The following is a 27,874-nucleotide window of genomic DNA, read 5'->3' on the forward strand; positions in this document are numbered from 1 at the left end:
TATAGAATAAGGGAACTTAGTTGAATTATCGTTTGACAAATTGATTGACAAATTTAGAATGCCCTGCGTAAGAGCATGAAAACAAGCTAAAGACTTGCCGACATTGCGTGAGAGTTGAAAGGCATTTACATTAACAGTTTTCCAGTTTTCAGTTTTCGGATTTTGGTCTATGCGCGGTGAGAGTTGCCTGGAAAAAGCTCTCTCCCCCCTTCTCTCTTTCTCGCTCTCTCGTTCGCTGCGACTCTCTGTACATCTCTTTGGCATTTGCCAATGAAGCTCTCGTCTCTCTTTCTCTCGTACACAGTCAAAAATACATTTCTCTGGCTATTTGGCTATTTTGCATGGACGACTGCCCTAGCGCCCGTCCCCTTCCCAGCCCGCAGCCCCCAGCCCAGGCGAGCCCAGCGATGGCCCAGCAGTCAGTCTGGCTGTGTGAGGCTCTCGTGCGCTGCCTTCGGTTACCATAGATACACCATGGAGCGCTCTGATCCCGTTGTATTTGGTCGGTTTGTCTGCCGGTCCCGGCTCGGCAGCAGCGGCGGTCGCTGGCGGCTGCTGCTGCTGCTGCTGCTGCTGCTGCTGCTGCTGCTGCTGGAGTTCACATTCACAAACGGTTTTAGTGTAATTTCGGCTGCGCGGCGTGTTAGTCTCCACGTCGCTCTGGGGACCCGGGACAACAAATTGCCATATCCAAGTGTCTTGAGCGCGCGTGTGTACGTGAATGTGTGTGTGCGTGCGTGCTTGCTGGCGTGCATGAGTGTGTGTGTGTGTCGTGTGGCATCGTATCTGTGTGCTACGTCGTGCTCCAGCTGTCAGCGGAGTCGTTGTCAGTCCGTCGCACCGTAGCACCGTCGCCGTCGCCGTCGTCGTTGCCGTCGTCTGTTGCTCTTCGCGGTCGCATCTACAAGTTTTTCCTTTATTTTTTTTTGGGATTTTTTTGTTTTTTTTTTTTTTAGTATTTGCTGCGTCGCGTTGCGTTTTCTACAATTGCTTGAGGTTGGTTGCCATTTGAATATTAAAGCCAAGTGCGAGGACGACAGTTTTGTGTGTGAGTGTGTGAGTGTGTGAGTGTTGTCCCCCAGCTCCACTCTGAATGCCCTACGCACCGAATGCCCGCCCTGGCAGTCAGCGCGAATTGCGCCCCATGCCCCCCGAACCCAGAGTTTTCACGGGTTTTCCCTCCTGCAGTTACACTTGTAGCAATCGCTGTAGTCGCCTGGGTCTCCAGGTCTCGGGTCTCAGGTCTCAGGTCTCAGGCGTTTGCTTGACTGGCTCTGCGATTGCGATTAAGACCAGTCATAGTTGCTGTCCGCAGTTGTAGCCTGGTTACGTTTACAACTGCCACACTGACTGTGGCATGCATTAAACATAAGCGCCACTGCAGGACTGTGGGGCCGGGCGCCGGGCGCCGGGCGCCGGGCGCCAGAGTGTGCGGTGCGGTGCGGGGTGTGGGGGAAAACTCAACTAGATTAAGTGTGCGCTGAAGCTTTTATTTCACAGTGTTTGCTTGTTTATTTTTACTCGTTTTTTTCTTTTTCTTCACTTTTTTGAATTTTTATTATTAGCACATTTTGCGCCTCTGGAGCGCGCTTGAAGTCCGCTCATAAATTAATAACATTTCATGACAAATATTGCGGCATGTTGCATGCAGCAGTTGCAGCTGCAGCTGTAATTGCAGCTATCACAGTAATAAAATAAAATTAATAAATAAACAAATTACGTTTGCAGTTTAAATATTTTACCCACCAGTAATGTTTATGTTCCCACATTATATATTATAGATTTCTTGGATGTCTTTTTCTGAGCAATCTAAGCGAACTAGCAGATGTTAATCCAAGCATAAGCTGAGATAAACATAGCTAAGTTCATCCTACTGGATTATTTTTTAAAGCTTGGTAGAAGGGTTTTAAAAGTATCCGATCCACGGGCCCAAATGTGGCCTAACTCAACCTATTAATTCATATTTCACATAATGGTATATTTTGATTATACTTTTGTGTGCCATTAAGCTTCAAGTATTACCCTTAATTCTTCAATTTTATTTTGTAAATCAGGTACAAGCATGTTTACCTAATTACGTTAAGCACATTGTGCTTAAGGCATCATTTTAAAACTTTTTGACATTTTAAATTTGGCATAATTTGCTCAATACCTACCAATTTGACCTGTTAAAGAAGTTTTACCCATGTCAAACGACACACCATTTTTTTTTCTGGCAATAATATAGGTGAACACAAAATTTATATAATGAAGAGAAAATCAAACAAAACAAAATAAAGCTTTAAACGAAAGTAGCATATTAAAAAAAGTTTGGACCTAAAAAATTGTGAAAAGCAATTCTATTTTCCTAATTTTATGACATATTCCCAATTGTCAAATTATAGAAATGCATATGCCATTAGGAATTAAAAGCTCCTGTGGCCAACAATTATTTTGATTTCGCAAGCAAAACCTTCTTATGCACGACTCGAATATAAATCGCAAATATAACTTTTATTCAATTCAAACTTATACACATATGTGTACTTATGCATATATGCATGTGAAATTGTCCGCCAGTTCCAGGAATTCGGGATTCCCTTGTGTTGTCTGTAATGTATTAATTATTTAGCCGTGCTTAATGCTGTCTTTTATTGCAGTCAGATGTAATTGAGTTGGGTTTCCGTTTAGCTAAAGACATCGGAGAGCACGAAGCCAGAAATTAATGAGAACTTCAGCCTCTCAAAGCTAGACGAGAGTGCTTACGAATCTTCATATTATCCTCTGTGCTATTTTAGTTAGTATAACTATGAGTAAGTTAGCTATTATTATTATTTTATTTCAACATTCTTTTGATTAAACCTATTTAGTTTATAATTCAATGGATGGCCTAATAAGACAGTTAGCACGCCTTCGAGTGTGCCGGACACTTTGGCAAGGCGACAATCCGAATCACATTTCCGCGCTTTTATACTTCAACTGAAAGCAAATGGCTCAAAATTGCATAACTTAAGTCGCAGCTATCCGATTTGCCTTTTGCCTTTGCTCAGATGTTGGACTCTTTTTCTCAGAATGTCATGGAAAGTCTGTGGCATCTCGAGACTCAGCTGGCGTCCTTAATAAAAGCCCAGAAGATCTATTCTCCACCAAACTCTGGTTGTAGCTGACTCTTTGTGGAAAGAGGTCATCCAAGAATTTTAATCGTGAGTCCGATAAATTCAGACAAACCTGGGTAATCTAATTTTCCGTCTGATTTTCCATTAAATCTTGGTGCAATTGTGCTTAATTTAGTTTGAATAATCTTACTACCGACAGCATCTATTTAATTCAACTAACCCACTCACTTAATCTATGTTTATGCTGGAAATGGTTAAGCAAAGCGCAGCTAAGTGCAAAGTTGAAAAGGCAACAGAAATCAGGGTCCTCCTCTTGGTTCTCCATTAACAATGCGCACAGTAGTAACAACGACATTTTATTTAGATAGAAAAAGAGAGAAAGGGCGAAATGGATAGAGGGAGAGAGATCGAGAGAGAGAGCGAGAAAGGGGGTAAAGTCATTCAGCGATTAATGAAAGGTTATCCAGAAGCTGATGTGTACCATCCGCTGGCAATCGGTATATCTCTAAATGTATCTGTAACTCGTAACTACAAGTGTATCTCTGGAATGTATCTGTATCTTTGGCTACAATTACAACTGTTAGCTGCACAGCAATTGCAGTGAAAATGCAATTCAATGCGCTCTGCTGAGCTGTGTAATTTTTATAACCTTTGTTAGCTTTTTATATATGCGGGTATTCTGTGCACCATTTTTTTTCATTCCATTCGCAATTGTAATTGCATTTTATTATTGATGGCAGTGGTGTTTGAGTGTGTGCGACCTGTCAGCTATCATATCATTCCAGTACTTCATTTATGAAATTTACATTTATTGCGACCCATTGACAGACCAGCAAATTAAAAATATTCATTCACTCACTTTTGATTAATGTTTTGTTTGTTGATTTTTCATTTGTTTTGTCTTAGGGTGGGGCTTTGGGCGGCCGTTTGGGGTGAATACAGGTGCGAATTTGCATAGTTCTGCTTGATTTTGTTTGGATATGACGCTGTTGACATTCGACAGCTGTGCAAGCAATGCACAAACTCAAACTGAAAGAGAATTTGAGAATTTGTCAAAAATCAATCGAAGCTTTAAGTGCCATCGACTGTGTCACTTGTTTTTATTCACAATTTCCAACTGTCATATTGCATTTGTTTTTCCATTTTCTGAAACAGTAATCCATATGTTTTACGCTTCGACCAGCCCTCAGCTGTGAAGTCACCTGTTTACATGCACACGAGAATAACAAAACACAATATGGCAACATTTAAACGCCAGCCAAACAATATGGGGTACATATTAAGGGTATTCCATTAAAGGCTGTATATGTATTCAAGGTAAGGATTTGTTTAAATTCAACTTACGACGATTGTAAATAGACCAGAATGATCCTTGAAGCAGTCGAGCAAGCAAGGTTGTTCAGATTCCTTGTGGAAAGTTAGGGAATCATTTGACATGGCAAAATTTGAAAATACGCATTGAATAAGTTGTGTCCAACTAAATATTTTAATGTTATAAATTACTGATTATATTACTGATTGATTATCTTCATAATTTTAATTCCCACTAGTTTAATTTTTTGGCATTGACACAGAATACTTCCCCTAATATGTTGGAGATAAACGGGCATCAATTAATATGCTTTAAACTTAAAGGAATCAAATGTTGGTCACTTAAGAAATGAAAACTTGAGATTAGACTGAATTTTTCGATTTTCTTTTTTAGCATTCTCAAAGTAAATTTTGCTCCAAGCGCACTCTATTTATTATTATTTTATATTAGCGATATATTTACATTATATATTTATGCAGATGTCTGCAACAGGCAGAAGGAAGCATCTCCGACTCGGAAAAGTATAATTATTCTAGTTCAGCATTAATAGCCGAGTCAATCTAGCCATGTTCGTGACTAGACGTTCTTCTTTTTAGATTGTCGTACAGGGTATCACCCTGTCACGGACTTTTTATCTTACGTGTTTTCTGTTGTCAATTTTATAACTCAAATTTCGAAGCAATTTCAGTGACAAGTTCATTTTTAGGGGGCGCAAAACAAAATAACGAAATTCTTTGTTTCTAAGGTCCTATTTCAAATTCAAGCATTTCATCGAAACGAACAATTTTGTCTTGTTCGAAATGGCAAATAGCTTGGCTGCGGGCTTTTGTTGTCAACATGTTTTGGACTTTAATTTAACAGAGCTTATCCCGGGGAAAACCCCTTTCGTTTGTTTACCAATGCCTTATGTAAAATTCCTATGCCTATTCCAATTTCAATAAATGAAAAGTGAAAATTATTGATCGGCTACAGTTCGGATTGGAATTGATTTGAAAATTGTGTGTGTGTGTGTGGTTTTATCAAATGGAAAAACAAATCATATAAATGTAAATGAGTACAAATTGGCTTGGTTTCAGCTGGTTGTGCTGTCAAAGGCTCGAAGCGGTTGCTTCGCTTGAATGGATTTTGCGGTTAGCACATATTAATTTTTAATCAAAGTTTATTGTGTGCTTTATGAATGAAAATAGTACAGTTTTAGTACGGGCTTTTCTTTCTGTTTTCAAAAAGTGCTCTGGTAAATTACCTGCCAATCATTACACTTTTCATTTTGAACCCAATGTCTCAGGCGTATTTATAGGGTTATCAGAGTGGGGCGTGGGGCTTTACTACTTTTTCGAAACAATAACTCATTCATTTATTGCTGGAGCTTTGCTATACGAGCGTCCATAGTTGGTCTAAACTGTTCTGGATTGCATTTCGCCTTCATCTTCCGCTCGCTTTTTGTTTTCTGCGTAATCCCAAGAAAGTTTGACAGCCAACTGGCTGTGTGTGCGAGTGTGTGTGTGTGGGTGTCGTATCCGCAGCCACAGTAAAGCCCCAAAGACCTACATCTTATCTTAAGCACTGCCCAAATGCATTGACAGCCACTTGCTGCTCCGGCTGCTATGGTTTCAGCCCCTTAACTCCAGCCTCAGCTGCGACTGCTTCTTCGTCTTGGAGTTCGACTGCGCCAGCTTCTGCTGCTGCTTGTCTCGTTTTGGGGCAGTAGGAATCGTTTTCGTGCGTCATGCAGTTTATAGCTTCGGATCCTTTATGATATAGTGCGTTTTATTGCGCCAGTCAAGCTGCCAAAGCCCACAATCCCAAGCCCAAACCCAAGCCCAACCCCCCTATTCATGCCACCCAGAAACCTCGTATCTCAACTGTCACATAAACCGATTAAACTTCGAGCAGCTTATGCATTTTGTGTATATACAGATAGCTATAGCTGTATACATATCCAACCGGGTATCTGTTATCTGCTAAATGTGCAGCACTAAGCACTCCTCATCCTTACACGCACCCACGCACACACGCCCACATCCCACACACGCACGCACGCACACACCAACACACCCACACACCCACACACCACATCGCTCATGCGTTCCTTAAAACGTTTCCATTAGTGTCTGAAATTGGTTTTGGCATGGCAAAAATTTAATTTCTTATTTTCTAATGCACTTCATTTGCTCTGCAGCTTCCTTTTTTGTCTCTTGGTCCTTGTCCTTAAATGTTTCGCAATTATTCTTGCTTACTTTTTAATCATGCTCGCTTTGAGCGCTTCCTCACGCCTTGTTTACGCATTTTGTTTATTGTATTCATTGCCCTCTGGAGTTTACCTGTTCCCTCCCTCCTCCCTGTGTGTGGTTGTGTGTGTTCTACCCTCGCTGTTCTTCAGCGGGTTAACAAAGCGTGTTACAATATGCAAACGAAGCATGTGGAACACAGAATCCTTCCTCACACAGTCTGTATTTATTTTTATTTTTATACCCTGTACTCAAACGAAATTAAGCTTAACAAACTGTGTCTAACGGTTATCTAAAGCCAAATATAAATCAAATAAATGTAGAGTGTATTTCTTGCCGGATATATAACTACAATTCCTGTGAAACTTTGCTAGATATTCTAAGCTTTGGAGCTGCCTACAGGGTCCTCGTAAGTCGAGTCTGAATATCAAGTGAATTTATACCAATTCCAAACTAGTTGCATATTATTTGGATTTATGCATAAGAAAATTGATAAACTACTTTTCTAGCTGCAAGTAAAACTTTGTTTTACTGTATTATGTTAACTACTTTGATTATTGAATGGAAGACGCATTTGGCTTTTACGGAAATCATATTATTCTTTTTTCAATAAATAAAACTAAAACTTTCATAACTTTAAGCGAATCCTAGGTTGATGCACGTGGAAATGCGTTTTAATCGAATCGAGTCCCAAGACAAGTCGTTAACTGAACCATATACTAATAATACTACTAATAAAACCATGTATTAATGCTTAGCTCTTAACAGAATAATGAAAAACTTATGTTTTCCCCAATTGGGCCATTACAAAGATAGACAGCATGAAGTACTTGCGTTTAAAAGTCCATTTGAACCGTACATGAATTAGATTTTAATAAGATGCCAGGACCGTCGTTTTTGGCTAAAACGACCTGAAATTCTGGGGACCACACGCACACACACACACACACACAAGCATAAATCTCTGCATATAACTAGTTCTTGTTGTCGTGCACTTATGTCAGCTGGATATTTTGCTGCTTGAGCCTTTGTGTCGGGGCCATTCGCTTAATTTATTATTCAATTAAAGCACCAAAATTAACTTTAATCGCACCGCAGATATCAGCAGCCGTCCCAGCAGCACCAGCAGCATTAAAGCAACAACAATAACTAAAAGTGTACAAAAGACAACACACACATGAGCACACACACAAAAACACATTTCGCATGTGTGCCAAAAAAAAAAAACAAAATGAAGAAAAATCGTGAAGAAATAAAAATTTTTATAAATATGGAAAATCGTGTGCCAAGAAAATTTTAACAGCTTGTTGTTGTGGTTGTTGTTGTTGTTGCTTTTCGTTCTCCTTTGTAATCGATTAAAAGTGCATGTCAAACTGTGCGTGCGGCCGCATTTTTTAATGGGCTGCTAAAATACAAAATGAAAAATAAAATCACAACAAAACAAAACAAAACAAAAAGTCAGGCGCATTAACAAGAAACTGTGCGCCTAAAAAAAGGCATCAACAGCAACAAAATCATGGAAAAAGTTGAACGTGAAAGACGAGAAAATATGACAAAATTTACGAGCGCTGTTCACACATATTTGGAGGCCCACACACACACACATACACACACAAACACACAGGCATATGAAACACCCTGTGGTGGCGCTTGGGATGCCGCCTGGTCTTGTTTTTAGTGCTTTGGCACGTAATGGGGTCGGCCCATGCACACACACACACACACACACACACACACACAGAGGCACACATAAAGACAGACGCCCCACCATTCCGGCCACTCAGGCAGCAGTTGCCTTTTGTATATGCTGCTTCGGTTTGGTTTGGTTTCGTTTGGCTTGGTTGCCTGGTTTCCTTGGCATCCCCAGCACCAGAGTCTGTCGCCGTTCGCCCATCGCTTGCCACTTGATGATGACGCGCTCACTAGCTGCTAATGCGACTCCTATTAGAGATAGGCTTGGGCTGCCAAGTTTAACCGCGCACACCCATACACCCATACACCCATACACTCACTCACACACACAAAGAAACTGTTCTAGCTAACACAATTAATCTTTTTAATGCATGCATATCCAAGATTAATTTTACAATCCTAAATTACATTCTGCGGTCTTTTTTGAGAAATAGAAACAAACGAATATTAATTGTTGCATGAACAAACTTAGTTCTCGTTGGTTGGCTTTAAGAAAAGAGAGCTTCAAATAATGTTTCATATTTTAAAGTAAAAACAACCGAAAAGCTAGCTATATTTTCTATTTCAATTTATATTTTTAATTTTCTTTAATCTGGCACCTAATGGATTTTGACTAATTGTTTTTCTCAAACTCTTTAAGCTTAGCAGCCCACTAAAAACATTATTTATTTAGCTCTGATTAGGTTTCCACCCTTAAACTTTTTCCCATTTACAGAAAACAAACTATTCCACTAATTGGTAATTAAACTTTTCAAACTTTTGTCGTTTGTTAAAATAAAAATTTTGTATAAGCGATGACCCCTAGGAATTTTCTCAGTCAACAATATATTTAAGCTAGTAGGCATCCACAATTAATAATAATTTTTCGTAATCAGATGATGAATAATTCTTTAAATAGCGCCAAGTCCGTCTCGCACGCATGAAGTTCAATATCAAGATAAAAAATACGACCCATCTCTAGCTCCGGCTGTTCTCTATTTGAGATTATGTTGTCGCTGATGATTATGCCAAGTTTCACCGATTCGTACTCCTTTTGATATGATATGAAGAACCGATTAGCGGCATTGAAGTGGCTCGTTTTCCGTGCACAGTCCGCATATCAGTAGTCGGTTTGGTCTCCTTGGCAGATTTGTGCAAACCACGAAAGCAAATTACGTTGACGATGAGCATCATTTTCCACTTTATTGAATTACCCCCAAAAAGCTAAGCAAAGCCGGGCCAACCAGGCCAAGCAGGCCAGGCCACAATGTGTGCTGAGGGTCGCCGGTGCTGAAGGTTTGGGATTTGGGATTTGGGGCTTGGGGACTGCAGGCTTTGGTCTGTTTGGACGATTTCGTCAGCGCGATAAACAGAATTTCAATTTAAAATATTTTCGTGCTGCCTTAGCATATTTCTAGTTTTTTTTGGTGGACTGGGCCGTATCTGTGTGTCAGTGTCAGCTGGCGCGGCGTCGTCTCTAGTTGAACCCAAGACGTAAAGAAGTTATCAGCGAGACCTTTATGGGTCCCGCTAGGTGCTTACGCGGTATGTGGGGGTAGCTCGATCCTAGGTAAACTGCGACTAATGAAAGCCGCGTGAAAGCCAACGTCTCTGTTCAGTGTCTCTTTGTTTATCTCTTTGTTTGTTTGTTTTTTGTCACATTTTACCTATTTATACCCTGTATCTCTTGAAAACGGACTTAAAATGTGGGTAAGAGGCAGAAGAGTCTAAAGTATTTATGTTTTTGATCAGCACCAGTTACCGATTTAGGACAAGAACAGAGAGTAGACATTTGGAACGTATAGATCATGTTTATTTTTTAGGTCGATTCTGGAAAATAGAGAATACATTTTTTAAGCAGCTTTTCCTTGAGTATAAACAGATTCCGAATATTTCAAAATTATAAATATAAATCAAATTTGTGAGGGTTTCTTTAAGATGCCATACTTGCACCCTAAGTTCTGTCTATAAACACCAAAGGCAAAAAGGGTTGCAAGAGGAGGCGCTCCCATTTGTTGGAATGCTTCTTAAACCATCTCGTCCGTGTTTACTGGGTACCTGCTAGTCGGGCGTACACGAACCTCACTTAGTTTTATGTAGTATATATATATATGTATATATAATCATCATTGTTACGCGCATTTGAGGCACTTTCGCTAGACAAGCAGCACTAAGAGCGGCCAAACCAAAGGAAACCCACCGCGCACCACCCCCCCCCACAACCCCCTTCCTGGGGCCTGCGCCATTCAGAACTGCGTGCTTAAAAGAGCATTGCCCGTCGGCATTATGTTCTGTGTCAGCGCAAAGGCGTCCGTGGCAGGTTGACTGTGGAGAGGGAGACCCAGAATGCGGAGTCATATAGCGTATGCTGAGGTGTGGGAAAGGGGGTATCTGTAAATGGTGTCGGCATTGCACGTTGTTTTGTGGGTTAGCAGGCCTTGCCGGGCATGGGCATGGGCATGAGCTGCCGCCAGTCGCTATGTTGGCCATGTTGACTATGTCATTTGCTAATTTAGCACAAGCTGTTGGGCTACTTCTACTTGATTCCCTCACAGTGGTTCAAGTTGCATTTGCCAGAAAGGTCAACACAATGTGGAAGCCGCAGCCGTCGCATCAACATCATCAAAGCAAACGAACATTAATTAAGCAGCCACAGTTTGGTGGAAATTGATGACCCACAATATTCCGACTAACTTGTTTATTCCTTAATGCCTACTATGCCCAGCGCTTGAGTAGGCCTGACTCATATAACTGGGTCTGGGACATTCGTAAGAGTTCTATATAAAATATATGTGTTTGGAATGTAATGAGTATTCTTTTTGGGGAGGGCATAATATTCCTAAATCATTATGATAAATGTACTGTTTTATTATATGAAAAACACTTATGAATTTATTGATACCATTTATCATTTTTCTATTAAAACATCTTGCTTAGCTTCTAAATACATTTGTCTTTCGAATTTCTTGAAATAAAATGTATGGAATTAGATGTCAACATATCAAGATAATCTGTCTTTGCTCTCATTTTAACATATAATTTATTTAATTTTTAAAAAAGCTTTTTTAAGGCCAGAGCTCACTTAAACAAATCTTTAATTCATTTGGCCAATTATGCTGCTCCGTATTGAAACGTCATATTGGAATTTTTATGTCACAGTATCTAAATGTACACGAGCATTATTGATGAGGCTTAAAATACTTATTGGATACGCTTGGTATTCTTATTGGTTTTGTGTCCATTAGCAGCTTGATGATAATGCAACATACACACATTGTAAAATTGCAACCGCTTCTAAAAGTGGTTCAAGTGTGCTTGTTAGCAGATAGTTTATCCTCTATTAAATATTTAACAACAAGATTAAATTGCATCTTTGCCACCCGGCGCACAATTTGAACAATTTGCTAACAAGAATATGAGTATGGGCAAAAAATCAACTTAATGTTAAATTTAACGACATGTCAAAGGCAACATGCAACAAAACTTTTCCCAAGGAACATGGAAAAAGGATACTTCCTTTAAACTAAAAAGCTGAACTAGTTTCGAAACTTAAATGCTAAACATACTAAAGGTAAAAAAATGTCTAAAGGTAAATAAATGTATAAAATACAAATGCATTTTTGTAGCGCTTATAATACTTATTAACGGGCTTAAAGGCAGCCATGCCCTTAAATTTGGGTAAAAATCTTCCTGAATTTAAGTCAAAAAAGCCCAAAATTTTAAAGAGTCGTTTCGAACTGTAGATATCCTTCAAATTAAGCCTTCTTTTAGGCTTTGGATTGATTTCTGTATTATAGGGATTTGTTAATTCGTTATTTTTTATTAGAATATGTAATTTCGATTCGTATACATGATAATATCCATGATAATTCCATTTCAGATTCATTCAAAATTCAGTAAAATACAGTAGCTCAGATAATTTTTAATATTTTTCATAAGAAAAACCCTCGTGTCCACCTTTTCTTATTCATAACATTCATTCATATGCCGAAAGATTAAATTAAAAAGTAGACTCAAAAGGGACGCCCCATAGGAACAGGTTCGAAAGGTTGGTCAACTTTTTTATTGTTTTAAATGGGCGTTGTGGCTAAGCTACTAATTAAAAGAATTACTTTTATCCTACAGCTTCTGGTGCGCGCTTAATGACCCAACTCTTAGGGCAACATTTCAGTAATAATTCACTTTGTGAGCTGTAAACGAAATTACGACAGAATCTTTTGCGGTTTCCATTTAGGTGACCAGCATTGTGGCATGTCAACCAGGCCAAGGCATGCCTCCTCCTTGCCTTTGGGGAACATTCAAGCCGAAGCTGTGACTCTATCGGCCTAATAGCCCGCAGGCTCCAGGGGCTCTGGCAGCCGGAGCGGGGTGTGTGGCGGGTGCCTTGACAAAGACTAACGCGCTCTCGTCATACACTTTGACACATTGTTAGTCAAACAAAAGATTTTGCATGCTAATTCGATTCTCCGAAAGCAGCACAAACAAAGTGGATAAGACATGCTACGGGGCAAGGGTAACACTGGCTGGGTAGGGTGAAACGGTTTATGGGGCGCCAGCCCAATAATAAAATTGCTTGTGTCGATTTCCCAGGCTTGCCTTCGATGTTGATAAAGCAGTCGCCGAGGCCTGCAGCCAAGTCAGAAAATCAAAACCAGACCAAAAACCAAACCCCAAACCGCCCGAAAACCACCCACAGATTCAGCCGCAGCTGCGTCCAGTGGCTGTGATTGTAATTTTCGTTGTTTTAGACCTTCCGTTCGTCGCCTTTTGGCGGAAGTGTCATTTTTCAGCCAAAGAAGGGTTTAGCTTTCGCTTTATGATGTGGCTCACGCCCGCCGCAAATCACCACGCACCTCCCATCCGCCGCACCACCCGCACAATTTATCTGTCTGCCCTTCTGTGTGTGTGGGTGTGTGGATGTTTCTGTTAAATTTGAGGCCTAAGCAAGTTTAGGTTTTAAATTTATTTATAATAATATTAATATTAAGGTTGACTGGTCCTGGTCGTGGCCCTGTTCGAGGTCCTGATCCTGGCTGCTCAGCGGGCAACCTAATTACGCCCAGGATAGGATTTTTGAGTAAGGTTAATGGCACTTGCGGTATTGCTGCCACACAGGTTCTGATAAAAAGCACAAAAATCCATGGGGTATTTAACACAATCTCTGCAAATAAAAACGAAGCATACTTTAAGGAGCAATGGGCCGGCATTTAAGCAGATGATCTCGTCATTTAATTTGATTATTTAGAGGGTGCCACTGTGGATTAGACCGTTCCGTTTGGGTTATTAGTAACATGTTTCCAGTTCATATAGGACTCACAAGCTGTTATTGGGGCACACGAATGGCCATTATTCAGCGCTTAACAGAAGTCGCAAAACTCTTTCTCAAGTGCTGCACATAAAATATGCACAAAGTTCGGGGACAAGCAAAATATTTGGTCAAATTGTAAAGTTTTCAGCAAAGCCTTGGAACGCCTTGAAGTCGTCCGTTGCCCCAAGTAAATGAAAAAGTATTAATATTTTCCAGTTGCCAGCAGGCAGCAGTATTCGAATTATTTTTCCCAAGGGAGTGCGAAAATTTTACATACACATGCATGCACAAACACAAACACAAACACGGACACAAACCCACTCGCATAAACACAAAAGGACATCAAAATTTGGAACCCTTTCAGCAGTCAGCGAAATAAAAAGTTTGCTTATAGAAGAGTCTTTGCGTTCTTCAAAACGCATTCACCACAATTTGGAAAGTGCTGACCGAAATTAAATTGAAGTTTCTTCAGCCAAATTCATATTGAAAAAAAAAGACTTTAAATTATTGCAAGTATCAAGTTCCTCAGGGTGTATGGAGAATAAAATGCGAAAACCAGCTAAAAGACATATATCAATATTTCAATTTATTGAATATAGTTTATATTAATTAAATCATGTTACAGTATAGATATAGAAAAAATTTTCAAAAAATGAAATTAAACCTAAATAATTTTTGAAGAGAATTTGATTTTTGGAACGATTGCAACACTATTTCCTTTTTTGTTTCGCTATTTCCTTGAAGGGTGCATGCAGCGCCAGGAGCCTCTCATATTGTCATGTGTTTATTACAACGAAAAGTGCAAAACTAAAATGTAAACCCAGCGGCAACATGATATCCATTATCTTTCGGCTAGGGACTAGGGACCAAAGTCTGCTGCGACGTTCACCCAACAGGCGTGAAAAAAGCGACGTCAGCCCCATAGCAAAAACAACTCAAAAACTTCTCGGTGTGAATTTTGTGGCTTAAAGTTGTTTGAATTTTTTCCCTTTATGGAATACCCTGTAAGCTTTAAAAATGGCGTGTCGTAAACAAGCTACACATTTGTACTGTGATACATAAGAGGATTGGATATATCCCTTAAAAACATCCAAATCTTAATAATATTGTATACAAAGTCGTTAGAGAGATCTTACAAATATTTTCTTATGAAAAAGCATTGAGTTTTGATAAAAATTATCTTTGTTTTTTAAGAATTGCTTATAATAGAAAATAGTTGGCAACATATACAAACGTATATGGTCTAGATTAGTCCAAACATATTGTGGGTATCTTCAAGTCGAGTAAGCTTGGCCAAATAACTTAGCTTTTTTTTTTGGGTGGTGGGGACATCGTCGCTGCCGCAATATGTTTAATCAGCAGAGTAAACCAGTGAACTGACCAGGCTCAGCGACACCTCCCACCGAAAAGGACCAACATTTTGCGCCTTGCTGCCGCTTGGTAGCTGCCGCCTGGAACTGCAAACAGGCTGCCGTCTGCTCCTTTTGCGCTGCGGCATATAAAAGTTGTCCTTTTTTTTTTACATACACATGCACAGAGACACGATGCACGATATTTATATGGAACGTTGTATATTTAATTTTAGTGCATCATAAAGTTGGAAAAGTCAATGACCAGTTAAGTCAGCACATGAACCTGGTCTGGCCGACGGGGCGTATGCGTGGGCGCGCCCATAAACTTTGAATGTTCAGATTATCAACATTGTGAGTTATTTGAATTTGCACAACGCTTACATTTTAATATAACATTTTAAAAGGACATAAAGCCCTGACCTGCACGACTAAATAAAAGCTAAAAACGAAGGAAATAATAATAATAATACACATATATAAATATATATGCATATATGTACTATGGTAGGGCACAAGGATATCTAGGATATTATTGAAATGTGCGGCTGACATTAAGCGCTGCCTGCGGCCAGTTGTGGCATCTACGCAGAGCAAACCCAAAGGCATCCTCGAGCTCGTGCAACATTTTACACTCGACTGGTAACAAATAAAAATATATATATATATATATATTTTCGTAAAATATTTTTATACCTGCACCAAGCGTTTGCTATGGGGTATAATCTTAGATATGATATGTTTAGTCTGTGTATTTTGAGCTTAGCAGAAACTGCATTATTTGAAGTGAGATGCTCTCTTAAGGACTTAGCACTGCCAGGAGTGAATCTCTGTGCTGAGATCCATGCAGGATTTAAATATTTGTAAATTATTATGTTATAACTGAAAGCCAGCCTAAATGGCATACGTAATATATTTGATATAAATTCCTAAGACTTTACATGTATGTCTGACATCCCATTTAATGAATAAGAGTTTTGAAGAAATTTCACAGAAATGTTCTGAGATTAAAATGAACATATTTCAAAGATTTAACAAAGAAAATTGAGCCTAAAATCTCTAGAATTGCTAATGCTATTGCTGGATATCATCGTTTTTTTCCACTTTAATCGTGACTTTTCTTGATCAGCCTGGCGTTTGTATTATTGTAAAGAACTTTGATTTCGCAATGATTGGCAATAATAGAAAATTGAAACTTGTACTTTTCGTGTCACGAGCACATCCTTAGCTTGTGCTTAAGATGTTTGTACAGGTATTTCGTAGTCATGCGACTTTGACATTCTTTTGTGTTTGCTCATACATTTACTGGAAAGGAAGCGCTTCGACTAGACGAGGATGTCCTCACGTATTGGTAGTAGGTGTTACTGCTGCTCCAACATCTGCTACTGCTCCTGCTGCTACTCCTGCTCCTGCTGCGGCTGCTGTTTCTTCTGCTATGCTTAAATTTTATGTTGCTACAGGTAGTGAGTGGGTGGGTACTGGGGCTTGGTGGATTTGGATGTTGCCTCATTTTTAAGCTGGCTGCGTGTTGTGCAGCTCCCCGATGGATGCTTAACGTGGGCGCCGGGGCACAATGCGTTTTGATTGATGTTGGCTGTTCGTTGGATGCTTCCTGTTTTGCTTCCCGCTTGCTTACAATCAATTTAAATGCGCCGTTGTGCATTGTAAAAAGTTCCTCTCTTGCTGTTGTCGGCCAAAATCGTTATGTGAAACCATAAAAATGGAATAGTAGGGCAGCCAGGATGAAGCCCTTGCAATTGATGCTGTTTGCTTTGGTAGGTGTTGCACATGCCAACCGGGTCCGATGCAAAATGTTGCAAGTTTTTCCTTACAGCTGAACAAACCAAATCATTTATCATCTTTATAGCCTGTTCCATGGACACTGGACTAATCGATGCCTTCAAATCGTCCCCAATGCTATCAAGACAGCTACTGTGCAAGACCTTCTCATTTCATAAATAACAACGACGACAACAACACAAATCAATCATGTGACAAGACAACCTGAAAAAATAAAACTGGGAACGACTTAAGAGAAGCATTATCGGAGATTGCTGAAAATTTCAATTTAAATCTACTTTTTTATGTGTTTAATATAAAAAACTTACACTTGAAAAAATTGATATCTTCCAGACCTTGAACCAACAAATTCATCTGGATGATAAGGAATAAATTTTGCATATGGTTGCGGAAAAATGCAATCAAAGTGGATATTCCAAGAACTTAAACAAGTAGAAATATAATGTAGAAAACAAAATATAATTACTTATAATTTTTCTGCTGTCTCTTTGAATTAAATATTTTCCTTAGTAAAACTTTTTCCCCCATATAGATAATATATATCTATTAGTTGTACTATTTTGTTATTGAATGAATTATCTTTTTTTATTTGGATCACAAAACCTGCATTTCCTTCATTAAATATACATAATATTCATTTTTTTTAAGTGCACAATTGTGTAAAATTGATTTGTGACCTACATTCATATTTAAAGTCGGGCATTTTTTTGTTGTTGGCAAATTTCTATAAATGCGAACAAAAACTTTAGTAACAAAAGTGCCAAACTGTCCACAACAATCAGTTGGTCAATTTCTCAAAGTCAGAGCTCGCTCGAATAATGGTTTAATCCTCACTCCTGCGAGTGCCAGCAAATTCGTTTTGCAACTTGTTTGTTTGCGCCGCAGTTTTAATTCGGTTAACTATTTGCAGATAGCCTAATTGAATTCATTTTTGGCATGTCCTTCGTTACTCAGTTCATCAGCCACTCTCTGGCAGCCACAGGCGATAATTCAGTTTTCATTTCTAATTCCCAAGCGGTTATTGTGCAAATTGAATGATGTGCCTCGCCTGCCAGTTATCTTATTTTAGCCCAGTTAGCTATGTGACGCACTCGGGCTATAAATACTTCAACCAGTTAGTTGGACTCCTTCTTGTGTGCGCTCGTGATTACCGATAAGTGATGATTGATTCCTCAGCTCAGCCCAGATGAATGAGTATCGTTTTACCAGGCGAGTGAACCTCATATTGTTTGTTTAATTTAACACCAGCTTATTAATTTAGCTACTTACAGTCGGATATTAGTCAACTGTAATCGCTAGGTAAAGCACTTGAGTTCTCAGATGCGACTTTTTATGCCTTCAATGGTTGTAAATTGTAATTTATGTTTGATTTTCATGTAATGCGAGCACTAAAAAACAAAAGGGTTTCAGTCGACGCCATAAACAATATTCTCGTAATTTGACAATTCAAAATTTTGCAACAGATAATAATAATAATGAAACAAAACAAAAGCACAATTAAATAAAATATTATATATTGAATATATTCTACAGGGAAAAACGCCTTAAGGTATGCAGCACTTTTGGGGCTGTGCCCAAATCGAAATCTCGAGCTAATTGTTTTGCTTAAAATTTTCTATTTGCAATATGTATGAATAAATTGTTGTCAAAGAGTGGAATTTTGTTCAACAAATACTCGAAATTAAATTGCATGCTTCAGAGCGGGATTCGAACAATTTGATTTGACCAAATGCATATGAGAGTGCTTAAATCGCAAACCACCAACCGAATGCTTTTAAGCCATCTAAGCCAATGGCTCTCAAACTGTGACCGCCATTGTAATTTATCTTTTTTGAAGTTGCGCATTGCTCGCAGGCAAATGGCATATTCACGCAATTAAACAGCAAATTAAATTATGCATATGAAATATGTGTTCTGTGTGTATGTTGTGTGTGCTGTGTGTGCTTGTTTAGTCACCTGAATGGGTGTGTGTGCGTGAAGTAAACAAATTGATTTTGATTTATTTATTTATTGGTGCAGTGTGTGCACGTTCCCAATTTTTGCAGTGCCAAAAACAGAAACAGAAGCTGAAAAAATCTCTCTCACACACACACACACACGCAACATTTTTGACCCACTGATGTGGACCAATATATCGGAGATGGCCACCCGAACTGGATATAGTTGGATGGCGCTGGCCTAGAAACCTCAGCGACGAGCATTATGCGCTGCCAATATTGAAGTGGACAGACAGACGCACACAGCATTACACAACACTGCCTAACACAACACTACACTGTACATATAGTATACAGCGGCTGTGCGTTCTGTACAATGGTCATCCAGTGCACATGCGATTGCGATTGCAGTGACAGAGACAACCGCAGCTTCTGTTTGCCACGCTTAACGCTGCGACAGCAACGACAACAAAGTGCCACGCCCCTTGATGCTGGCAATGATATGGAGCATCGGTTTCCATACTATCGGCGTCTATCGAATACCTCATCAGCGCTATACGGCAGCTGCCCACAGTTGCTGCCCGTTGGCCAGCCTTGCCACGGTCCGAGTCAGAGTCAGAGTCAGAGTCGCAGCCTGGAGCAGCAGCAGGAGCAGCAGGAGCTGAGGCCATATTCGAGTCTGGTGCGCAGCAAGCACAGAAGCTCCGTGCTGTGCAACAAATGTGCACTGTGACGAAGATACAACCTAAGCTGTGAGCATCCAGAACCACAACAACAACAACCGCAACTACATTCGTATCCGCAACAAGCCCACAACAAGACAACAGCAGCAGCAGCAGCAGCAACAACAGCTGCAACAGCAGCTAGCCCCAAGCCGAGGCAGGAGGCAGCTGCCACACTGAGTACGCCGCGTTATTTGTGCACCGAGTGCCGCTTTAACAACCAGCCGCTGGCCTGGTGGGTCTCATGTCCGCGTCTCTCCAATCTGCCCACTGAACAGCCTCAAATGCCAACGCCAGCAATGCAGCCGCCACCACCGCCGCCGTTGCTGCAGCCACATCACTGCCATGGCACAAATCCGGCGCGCTTTCCACTACAAGCCAATGCCAAGCGGCATTGTGACAATTTTGGCAGCTATGCCACATTGCCCACCATCGAGCAGCAGCAGCAGCAGCAGCAGCTCTATGCAAATGCAGCCACAGGCTACAGTCGACATTGCGCGGCTTCAATGCCACCGCCGCATCATGAGCCTGCTCGTTGGTATGCGCCGAGCAATGCCAATCCCAATTTGAATGCCTGTTGTTACATGTACAATCCCATGCCCCACTACGGCCCGCAGCTCTGCGTTTGCGATAATTGGTATCACCAGCAGCAACACCAGCAGCAACACCAGCAGCAGCAGCAGCAGCAGCAGCAGCACAGGAGCATCCCGCCGCCGCCCAAGCCACTTTTGCCCAATGGCGGCTGCTATTTGGGTGAGTAATGAGCTTTGGTCCTGCGGCCTTGTGTCCTGTTTTCCATTTAATCAACTTTCAATTGTTCGTCTCGCAGGCTTTGATGCTGCTGCACACCACCCTAGCCATATAACCGATGAAGAGGACTCGGCCTTTCCAGCACTCGCCGATCGTGAGTTTCATCTGTTGCATCGCAATATTCCGGCACTGCGTCGCACCGGTGTGGACACAACACGCATACGACAGGTAGGTCCAGTGCATTTACAACTTTAATTGCATAATTTACTGTTGTCTGCCATTTGTATATATTTAGTACTTTTATCCGGATGGCGGCTGGGGCTGGATCATCTGTGGCGTCTCCTTCCTGGTCCACATCCTAACCACTGGCCTCCAGCTCAGCTATGGCCTGCTGTTGTTCTATGCCGTTCAGCATTTGCATAACACAAGCGGCATCGGTAAGTTGAGTTTATTAACTCCGAAAGCTAAATTACGTTCAGACTGTCTGGCAAATATTCGGCATTGTTCAAATACTTGTTGTGTATGTAACAAGCATTTTTATTGATGGGCAGAAAAAAAAAAAAAATCAAAACAGGGGGTATATTCAATTTTATTAGAAATTGCATGTATATGTAGAATTTTCATTTCATTCGTTTAAACTTAAACCTCATTTAAAGGTAAATATTCTCTTTTACGTAACGTTTAAGGATTTACACAAAGAAAACTTGCATACGATGATATTAAATTAATCCACGCTAAAGAAAGAAATTCGAATTTGGATACTAATAGAATTAATAGACGGAATGTTGAGCATACCAAAGGCACTTTGAGCTTATTTATCATTATTTTATCCTAGATATTTCATGCGTAACTAAATTTTCCTGGAAATTCTTAAGAGACTGAGAAGTTTTTCTTTTTTACTTTTTTTTTTTGCAATACTTTAAAAATATTTGCCTAAACAATATATTTTTCTTTTAAATTTATTAAAATGTTAGTATATTTTTCTTAATTAATATATATATATCTTTGAATGACTTTATATATTTACATATAATATTTGTCCATATTGGATCCATGTAATATATGAAATTCATGAATTTTATAATATATATATATCTGCATTTTCTTAGGAATTATTTAATGTACGTAATTAGCTTAAATAACATTTCCAATGAATATTTCTGCATTGCGTACACAAGTGAAACAATATTATGAATTCTTTTGTAGAACTATTGGGCGCCCTGAGCTGGTCCGTCTCGATGCTGGCCATACCGTTTGTGGTGTCGTTGTGCCGGAAGCGTTCCATACGCCTCCTCTCGATTGTGGGTGGCCTGGTGATGCCGCTGGGCATTCTGTTCACTTCATTTGCCACGGAATTCGGTCAGGTTGTTTTCAGTTATGGTACGTATCTAGTATAGAGTTTATATGCTTTTGTGTATGTGTGTGTTTGTGTGGGGGAATATACTTAAGTTGTGTGCCGGATGTGTTGGTTCCCATTTTGATTTGCTTTATACTCCGCACGCTGCGCAGGCATCGTATTCGGCATCGGAGTTTCCATGGTGCGTGAAGCTTCTACCGTGATGCTGGGCAATTACTTTAAGCGTCGGCGGCAATTCGTCGAAATGGTGGCCATGTCCGGCGAGGGCGTTGGCATCGCTTTGTTCTCCGTCATACTGAAAGAGGGCGTGGGCAAGGCTGGCTGGCGCCTGGGCCTGCAAATCGTTGCCGCTCTAACGGCGCTCAGCTTTTTCATGGGTCTCATGTACCGACCCGCATCCCTCTACCATCCGCAACGTCGCGCCATCCAACATCTGAAGAACCAGCGCAAAAAGGTGAGTACAAACACGGAACTCGCAACTCTACAACTATTGTTAACTGTTTTGACTATAAGCTACGCGAGAAGAAGCCCAAACTCACGCAGGAGGTGGAGTCACCCACGAGATATTTATTTTTGGACATATCATCGCTAAAATCCGTGACAGTTAAGATACTATTGATGACCTCCAGTGTGGCTGCATTCGGCATCTATACGCCCATGTTCCTTATGGTAATTAGAATCTTATTTGATCTTAACTCAGGCTTATAGCGGAGATTACACGGCTTTATTTTAGGCCCTCAATGCTGCCAAGGAGGGCTCCGATGTGCAGGAGCTGGTCCTGCTGCAAACTTTTTTGGGCATCTCCATGGCTCTGGGCGTTGTGCTGGCCGGCGCTCTTCTGCGTCGCTGCTTTGTGATCAGACAATTTGTGATCAATACCAAGATTGTTTCTCAGGTGAGACGGAAAACGGAACAAACGGAAAATCCATCTTTCGTGCATTGAAAAATGGGCGAAAACTTTAAAATTTTAGTTTAATATCATTCAGCTCCGTCAAAGACGGATAACAAAAGCTCGAGCATAACTTTTAGGTCTCACTGTTACCAATTCCTCTTTCAATTTGCAGCTGTTTATATCCATTGTTGCACTGGCCATATTATTTCTATCCTTTGTGATGGGCTACAAAGGACTGTGCATACTCAGCTGGCTCTATGGCATTGGCCTGGGCGGCTTTCAGTACTCGCTGAAGATTTTGGCGCTTGAACGCATCAAGCTGAAGCATTTCTCCAAGGCCTGGGGTATGTGCCATGCAATCAACTCTAATTGGAGTTAATGTTTTCGTACAACTTCTCTTTTGCAGGTTTTATACGCGGCGTCCAGTCGGTGCCCGTGCTCATTAGCGTGCCCCTCACTTCCTTTCTTAATGATTATTCGCTGAAGTATGGGCGTGCCGGCTATTATATTTGCTCGGCGGCGGCCGCCATTTCGGGCATCATCATCTTCTTCATCAGCGAGCCACAAGAGCAACAGCAGCAGCAGCAGCAGCCGCCGCGTGGACATCTCAATGGGCATCTGCCCACGCCCATGCTGATGCGCCACTCGTCGGCGCGACACCATCGCCCGAATCTGCCTTTGGACTATGGCTATGGCGACTATCCGGCACCCGATCTGCTCAGCCGCAGCTGCATCAGCCTCAATCAAATGGAGCCATATTTACAGGCCACAAATTCCCACTACTGTCAACGTCACATGCATCAGCAGTCGCATTCGCATCTGTCGCAGCATCATCAGCCGCCTGTCCAGCATACGCATTCGCATTCCCATCCTCATACGCATACCCATACACATCCCCAGCAGTTGGCCTGCCACAATCTGGACATGCAGCAGGCCAACCGCACGCCCTACCAGCTGGGCCAGGGCAGCATTGGCGCCAAGATGGGCAAGCGCCTGCAGCGGAGTCTCTCCTTCATCCAGCAGCACAACTGCTGCGATGGCCAGATGTACTGCAGCTGGCACAGCACCTACGAGCTCGGCTGCCGCAAGTCTCCCAAGTAAGTCAGATCCATGCACCTGAATGTTATACGAATGTGTATATAAAGAAAATGTCCATTTGGTTCTAAGTGAGTTTTGTGCAGAGCATAGACTCATTTATTTTTCAACAAAATGTTTGAGCTTCTACAACATCAACAATATTTTCCATCAGTTATCTTTTGCTACTTAGTTAAAGATAATAGTCCATTGGTTTTTTTTTTAGAAAAAGATTTTTTCCTATGATAGCTGTTTGATGTTGATACTATTATGCTTATAAAAAAAAAAAACAACAAAAAATGGTTTCTAAAATCAGTTTCGCAAATCGTATCTTAAGGATAGGCGTTGGTTTCAAACGTGAACAGTCATACTTATTAAATTTAGTGTGAGCTTTACAACCTTTTAAAAAATAGTTACCAATTCAATGCGTTTAATGTGCACAAAGATTTATTTTCAATATGCTATTTATAAATTAAAACTGACCATTCAAGAAATGATTTAATATACATTTCATGTTAGCATCTACCCTCAACCAGTTAAACCCGATTTAAGACGACTTTCAATTAATAAGTTAACTTATGTGAATCCTTTTAGAAGTTAAATTTTATTGAGGAGAAAATTGAATTATAAATTGTTAAGCAGTGCGAGTTATTTCTAGAAGCTATCGTTCACACTTAACTGAGAAATGCAATCCACGCAATTAAATGGTTAATTAATTCAACTGAATATTATGCCTGAGATGCATTTGAATGGATTGAGCCGGAGAGCATGTTAAATGGATGCACTTGAATGCAATTGGAATTAAGTGCATGCCTTCTACATGATTAAGTTTTCGGCAGCTCATACGAAACTGACGTTCAATTATCGAATCTGTGTCTCTTTGTTTAATGCCATCAAGCCATAGAAATGCAATTGGGAGTTGTTCGGCTTCGTGTCAGCGCCAACAAAATGTCAACAACATCATTGCACTTGCACTTGCGCTATTTACCAGCCAAAGCACCTCTCAAGAGCCAATCCCCCTCACGCTCGCATTTATTTCCAGATCTCAGGACAGGCAGCCACTCATATGCACTTGCAGCCCCAATTCCACCACATATGGTGGCGGCAGTTCGGCACGCAGTCGCAGCGTGCCGGAGGGCCTATCGACCATGTCGCAGCAGTGTAACTGCCGTCATGGGGCAGGCGTGGCAGCCGTGGCAGCGCCCTCCCGTGAGTTTATCTACGTGCCGCACGCCTACGCCTCGCTGCAGCGGACGCCACATCGACAGAGTCGTCACATGCCTGGAACAGGAGGAGACGGAGGCGGAGGAGGAGCTGGCGCCGCAGCTGGCACCGGAGCTGGCAGCAGCTGTCAGGCAGCCAGAGGCAATCCGCAGTGCCGGCTTAAGCGTTCGCAGTCGCTGTGCCGACCCGTTCACTTTGTGGAACAAATCACCACCTCCGTGTAAGGGGGCGGGGGCGTGTCCGCAGCCACTTGGGCAGTAGAATCGCATAGCATATTTTGTAGTTGTACTCCAGTTACGTGAATCGAATTCCGAATTGTCACATCTTTCTAGTCTTTTGTCGTAGTTAGTAGCACGTATAGTCCAAGTCGAAGAAGTCGAAGCATTAACCGAAATCCCACAAGCAAAAAGCAAGAAACAAAAAAACAAAATGAACGCAACTCGATGAATTTTCTAAATCTATAAACCTATTATTAAAAACAATACTATTCTATGCGGTTTCGCCGATTTCTAAACGTAAACATAGATTTATAAATAATACACACACTCCCACACACCTACACACACACACAGTTAGCAGACGAAAAGCTTTATCATTGTCTCAAACAAAAGTATTTAAATGAACTTTGCTACCAGGCAATATTTTCATAACAAAAGAAAACACAACAACAATAAAAGAATAATAAAGATTAACAAATGAATGAACAAAGAGACCGCCAAGCAGGTGGAGAGAAAACATATTAAATGGTCCATTTTTAAAAACGTACACATACAAATTATCCACCGATACCAATACGAAATATATATACTCGAGTCGCGGCAATTATACGGCCGACGGCACAGTTTCTATATATATTTTTTTTCATTTTTCCACTTGTACTTTATTTTTAAATTAAATATTCCATATACGTTTAAGATGCATGAGAAACTCGAAAGTGAACAGAATTGCACAGAATTTTACAAAATATATTCCACACTTTTTGCCATTTTACCATTCGTTGTGGGGATTGAGCCTTATTTTTAAATGGAGCGCGCATTGAGAAAATATGTAATATTCATTATTATAATGAGATCATATGATGTCATATGTTTTTAACTGCAATTGCAAGCACAATTTCTGGCATAAGTCAACCGCAATTGTACAATGCGCAAACAAACAAAAAATATTTCACAATAATACATATACTGAACGGAATAAATTAAAAGCCAACTTATAATAATTACTCTATAATCTTAATAGGGACATATGTGCAAATATTGAAACAAATAATTAACGATATGGAGCGAAAATTAATATTTGAAAAAAAAGGAAGAAAAATTTGAATTATAAATTCAACAAATGAACGAGGCATAAATTCAATTATATTTAACATAAGTATTAAATTCATTAAATTAATGAATGCCTAAATACAATTTTAACATGATGAACTCATATATCTACGGTTTACCGAAGATCAAATACCCTTGCAGACAAATTAGCTGGATAAGCCTCTTGGGAGTAAAGAGATTAGATCTTTGGCAAAGCTTTGTCAACAGGTTTCTGATTAAATTCCAGAAGTTTGAGTTCTTTAATGTTATTTTCTAGGTAACGAACGATAAAATGCGTAATATATATGGGCTTATGTTTCCAGATCAGGCATATAGACAGATAAATCTTTATTTAACTGAAATATGAGAAAAGCAAGACATATTAACTACCATTCACAAGAGTATAATGCTCAAATGTACATGCCCTTAAATCTCTTAGAGGATAGTAAGCCGTTAATTTTGATTTATTTTTAATTGGTTTTAGATTACGAAAGATGAAAAAGCTGCTATGTGAGATATATGTAGATGAAAGAGCTTGGAAAAATGTTCTTTCAATTAATCTAACTTATTGATTTTTGCAGGAAAAAAGCAGAGGTTTTTCGAAACGCCAATATACAAAGTATTTAATATTTATTCAAATTGTTGCCGCTTTGTTCACTATGCAGCTCTCTCATTGTAGAACCTCTGTTAGATAAAATATTAGTTGCTTTAATCACAGATTTATATATTTATTAATCGATACTAATGACAGCATTTAATGCAGCTAGATAATTTATTGCTGAGCATTAAGCGCACTCTGCAAGGGTATCATTAATAAGGAATTACAAATTATGAAATTGCCTTGGGCAACGACTAACTGCCAAAATATGCAATAAAAAAAACAAATTAACTATTAAATAAATGTCAGGCGAAAGCTGAAAATTGCGAAATCATAAAACCTAATTAACCATAAATTGCGCTCAAAACTATAAACAATTTGAAATGACTTTACCTTTTCTTGTGTCCTCTCTTCTGTGTTCTGTTGGTGCCACAAAAATTTGCGCCGTTTGTGTTCAGCGAAAAGCTTGCATAAATTAAGCATAAATTATTTTAGTCACACACACGCACACACATACACACACCAATCATGCATATCTCAATGCCCCAATCTAAAAAAAATACTATTTCAATTTGTCAACTATTTAACTTAAGGTACAATTGTAGCTAAACAAATTTCCAGACGGCAAAAAAAAAGAATAAATTAGCTATGAAAATTTTGAACTAAACATGGCGTTTGGCTCGTTTGGGCGCTGCGCAACGCATAAATACTTGTACTTTAATAATTAAATTTGTAACTCTTTATCATTAGTAGTTTAGTGATAAATGTTAAATAAAGCAATTGCAAATGCAAATAGAAACTCGTGAATCCAAATCCAAATGTCAACGCAAATTAAAATATCCGCATTCAAATGCGAAGAGTGGTCGAAATTAAATTCACAGCATGGGCTTAGCCACAGGATGCAGGATGTTCGACTGTTGGGAAGCTCGGCGCAGGATTTTCGGCTGTGCTCGCAATAAACTTTTATTTATTACGTGCTAAAAATTAATAAACCCAGGGAAAGGTTCAAACTTAGCCACGAAAATGTCATATTTTATTTATTAATTAATAGCATTAACATAAAGCGTCAATTTGTGCACACACACACACACACACACACACACACACACACAAAATATACCAAACTCTAATGCCAGACGATTAAAAACTTTGACCCCAAAGGGAAGTCAGAGTCAGGCTCCATTTCCGCTTTATAATACCTACATATAACCCAGGGCGTCATTATGGAACGTGCCTAGACTGCAAACAGT

At 40.1% G+C, this 27,874-nt stretch overlaps 2 protein-coding genes and 1 long non-coding RNA gene across 3 annotated transcripts; 1 reads left to right on the forward strand and 2 right to left on the reverse strand.

Moving 5' to 3' along the window:
• Positions 1–354: 354 nt before the first annotated feature.
• LOC138911196 (protein hunchback-like) lies at positions 355–901 on the reverse strand. Its single transcript, XM_070208919.1, has 2 exons — positions 842–901; positions 355–660 (listed from the first exon to the last, which is right to left on the reverse strand). Exons 1-2 carry the CDS (start codon positions 899–901, stop codon positions 355–357), a joined length of 366 nt encoding a protein of 121 aa, XP_070065020.1.
• On the forward strand, positions 571–27,445 carry LOC6627719 (uncharacterized). Its single transcript, XM_032438357.2, is given in 11 exon segments — positions 571–996; positions 18,783–20,175; positions 20,252–20,400; positions 20,468–20,609; positions 21,379–21,552; positions 21,682–21,983; positions 22,043–22,198; positions 22,263–22,424; positions 22,594–22,765; positions 22,828–23,518; positions 24,538–27,445. Coding segments are annotated over 10 exon segments (3,453 nt in total). The 5' UTR covers positions 571–996; positions 18,783–19,076; the 3' UTR covers positions 24,944–27,445.
• Positions 1,750–2,328, reverse strand: LOC138911198 (uncharacterized). Its single transcript, XR_011416593.1, has 3 exons — positions 2,157–2,328; positions 2,023–2,093; positions 1,750–1,950 (listed from the first exon to the last, which is right to left on the reverse strand). It is a non-coding gene; the product is annotated as an uncharacterized lncRNA (long non-coding RNA).
• Positions 27,446–27,874: the final 429 nt, after the last annotated feature.

Source organism: Drosophila virilis, chromosome 4 (genome assembly GCF_030788295.1).
Source record: "Drosophila virilis strain 15010-1051.87 chromosome 4, Dvir_AGI_RSII-ME, whole genome shotgun sequence".
Classification (NCBI taxonomy): Eukaryota; Metazoa; Arthropoda; class Insecta; order Diptera; family Drosophilidae; genus Drosophila; species Drosophila virilis.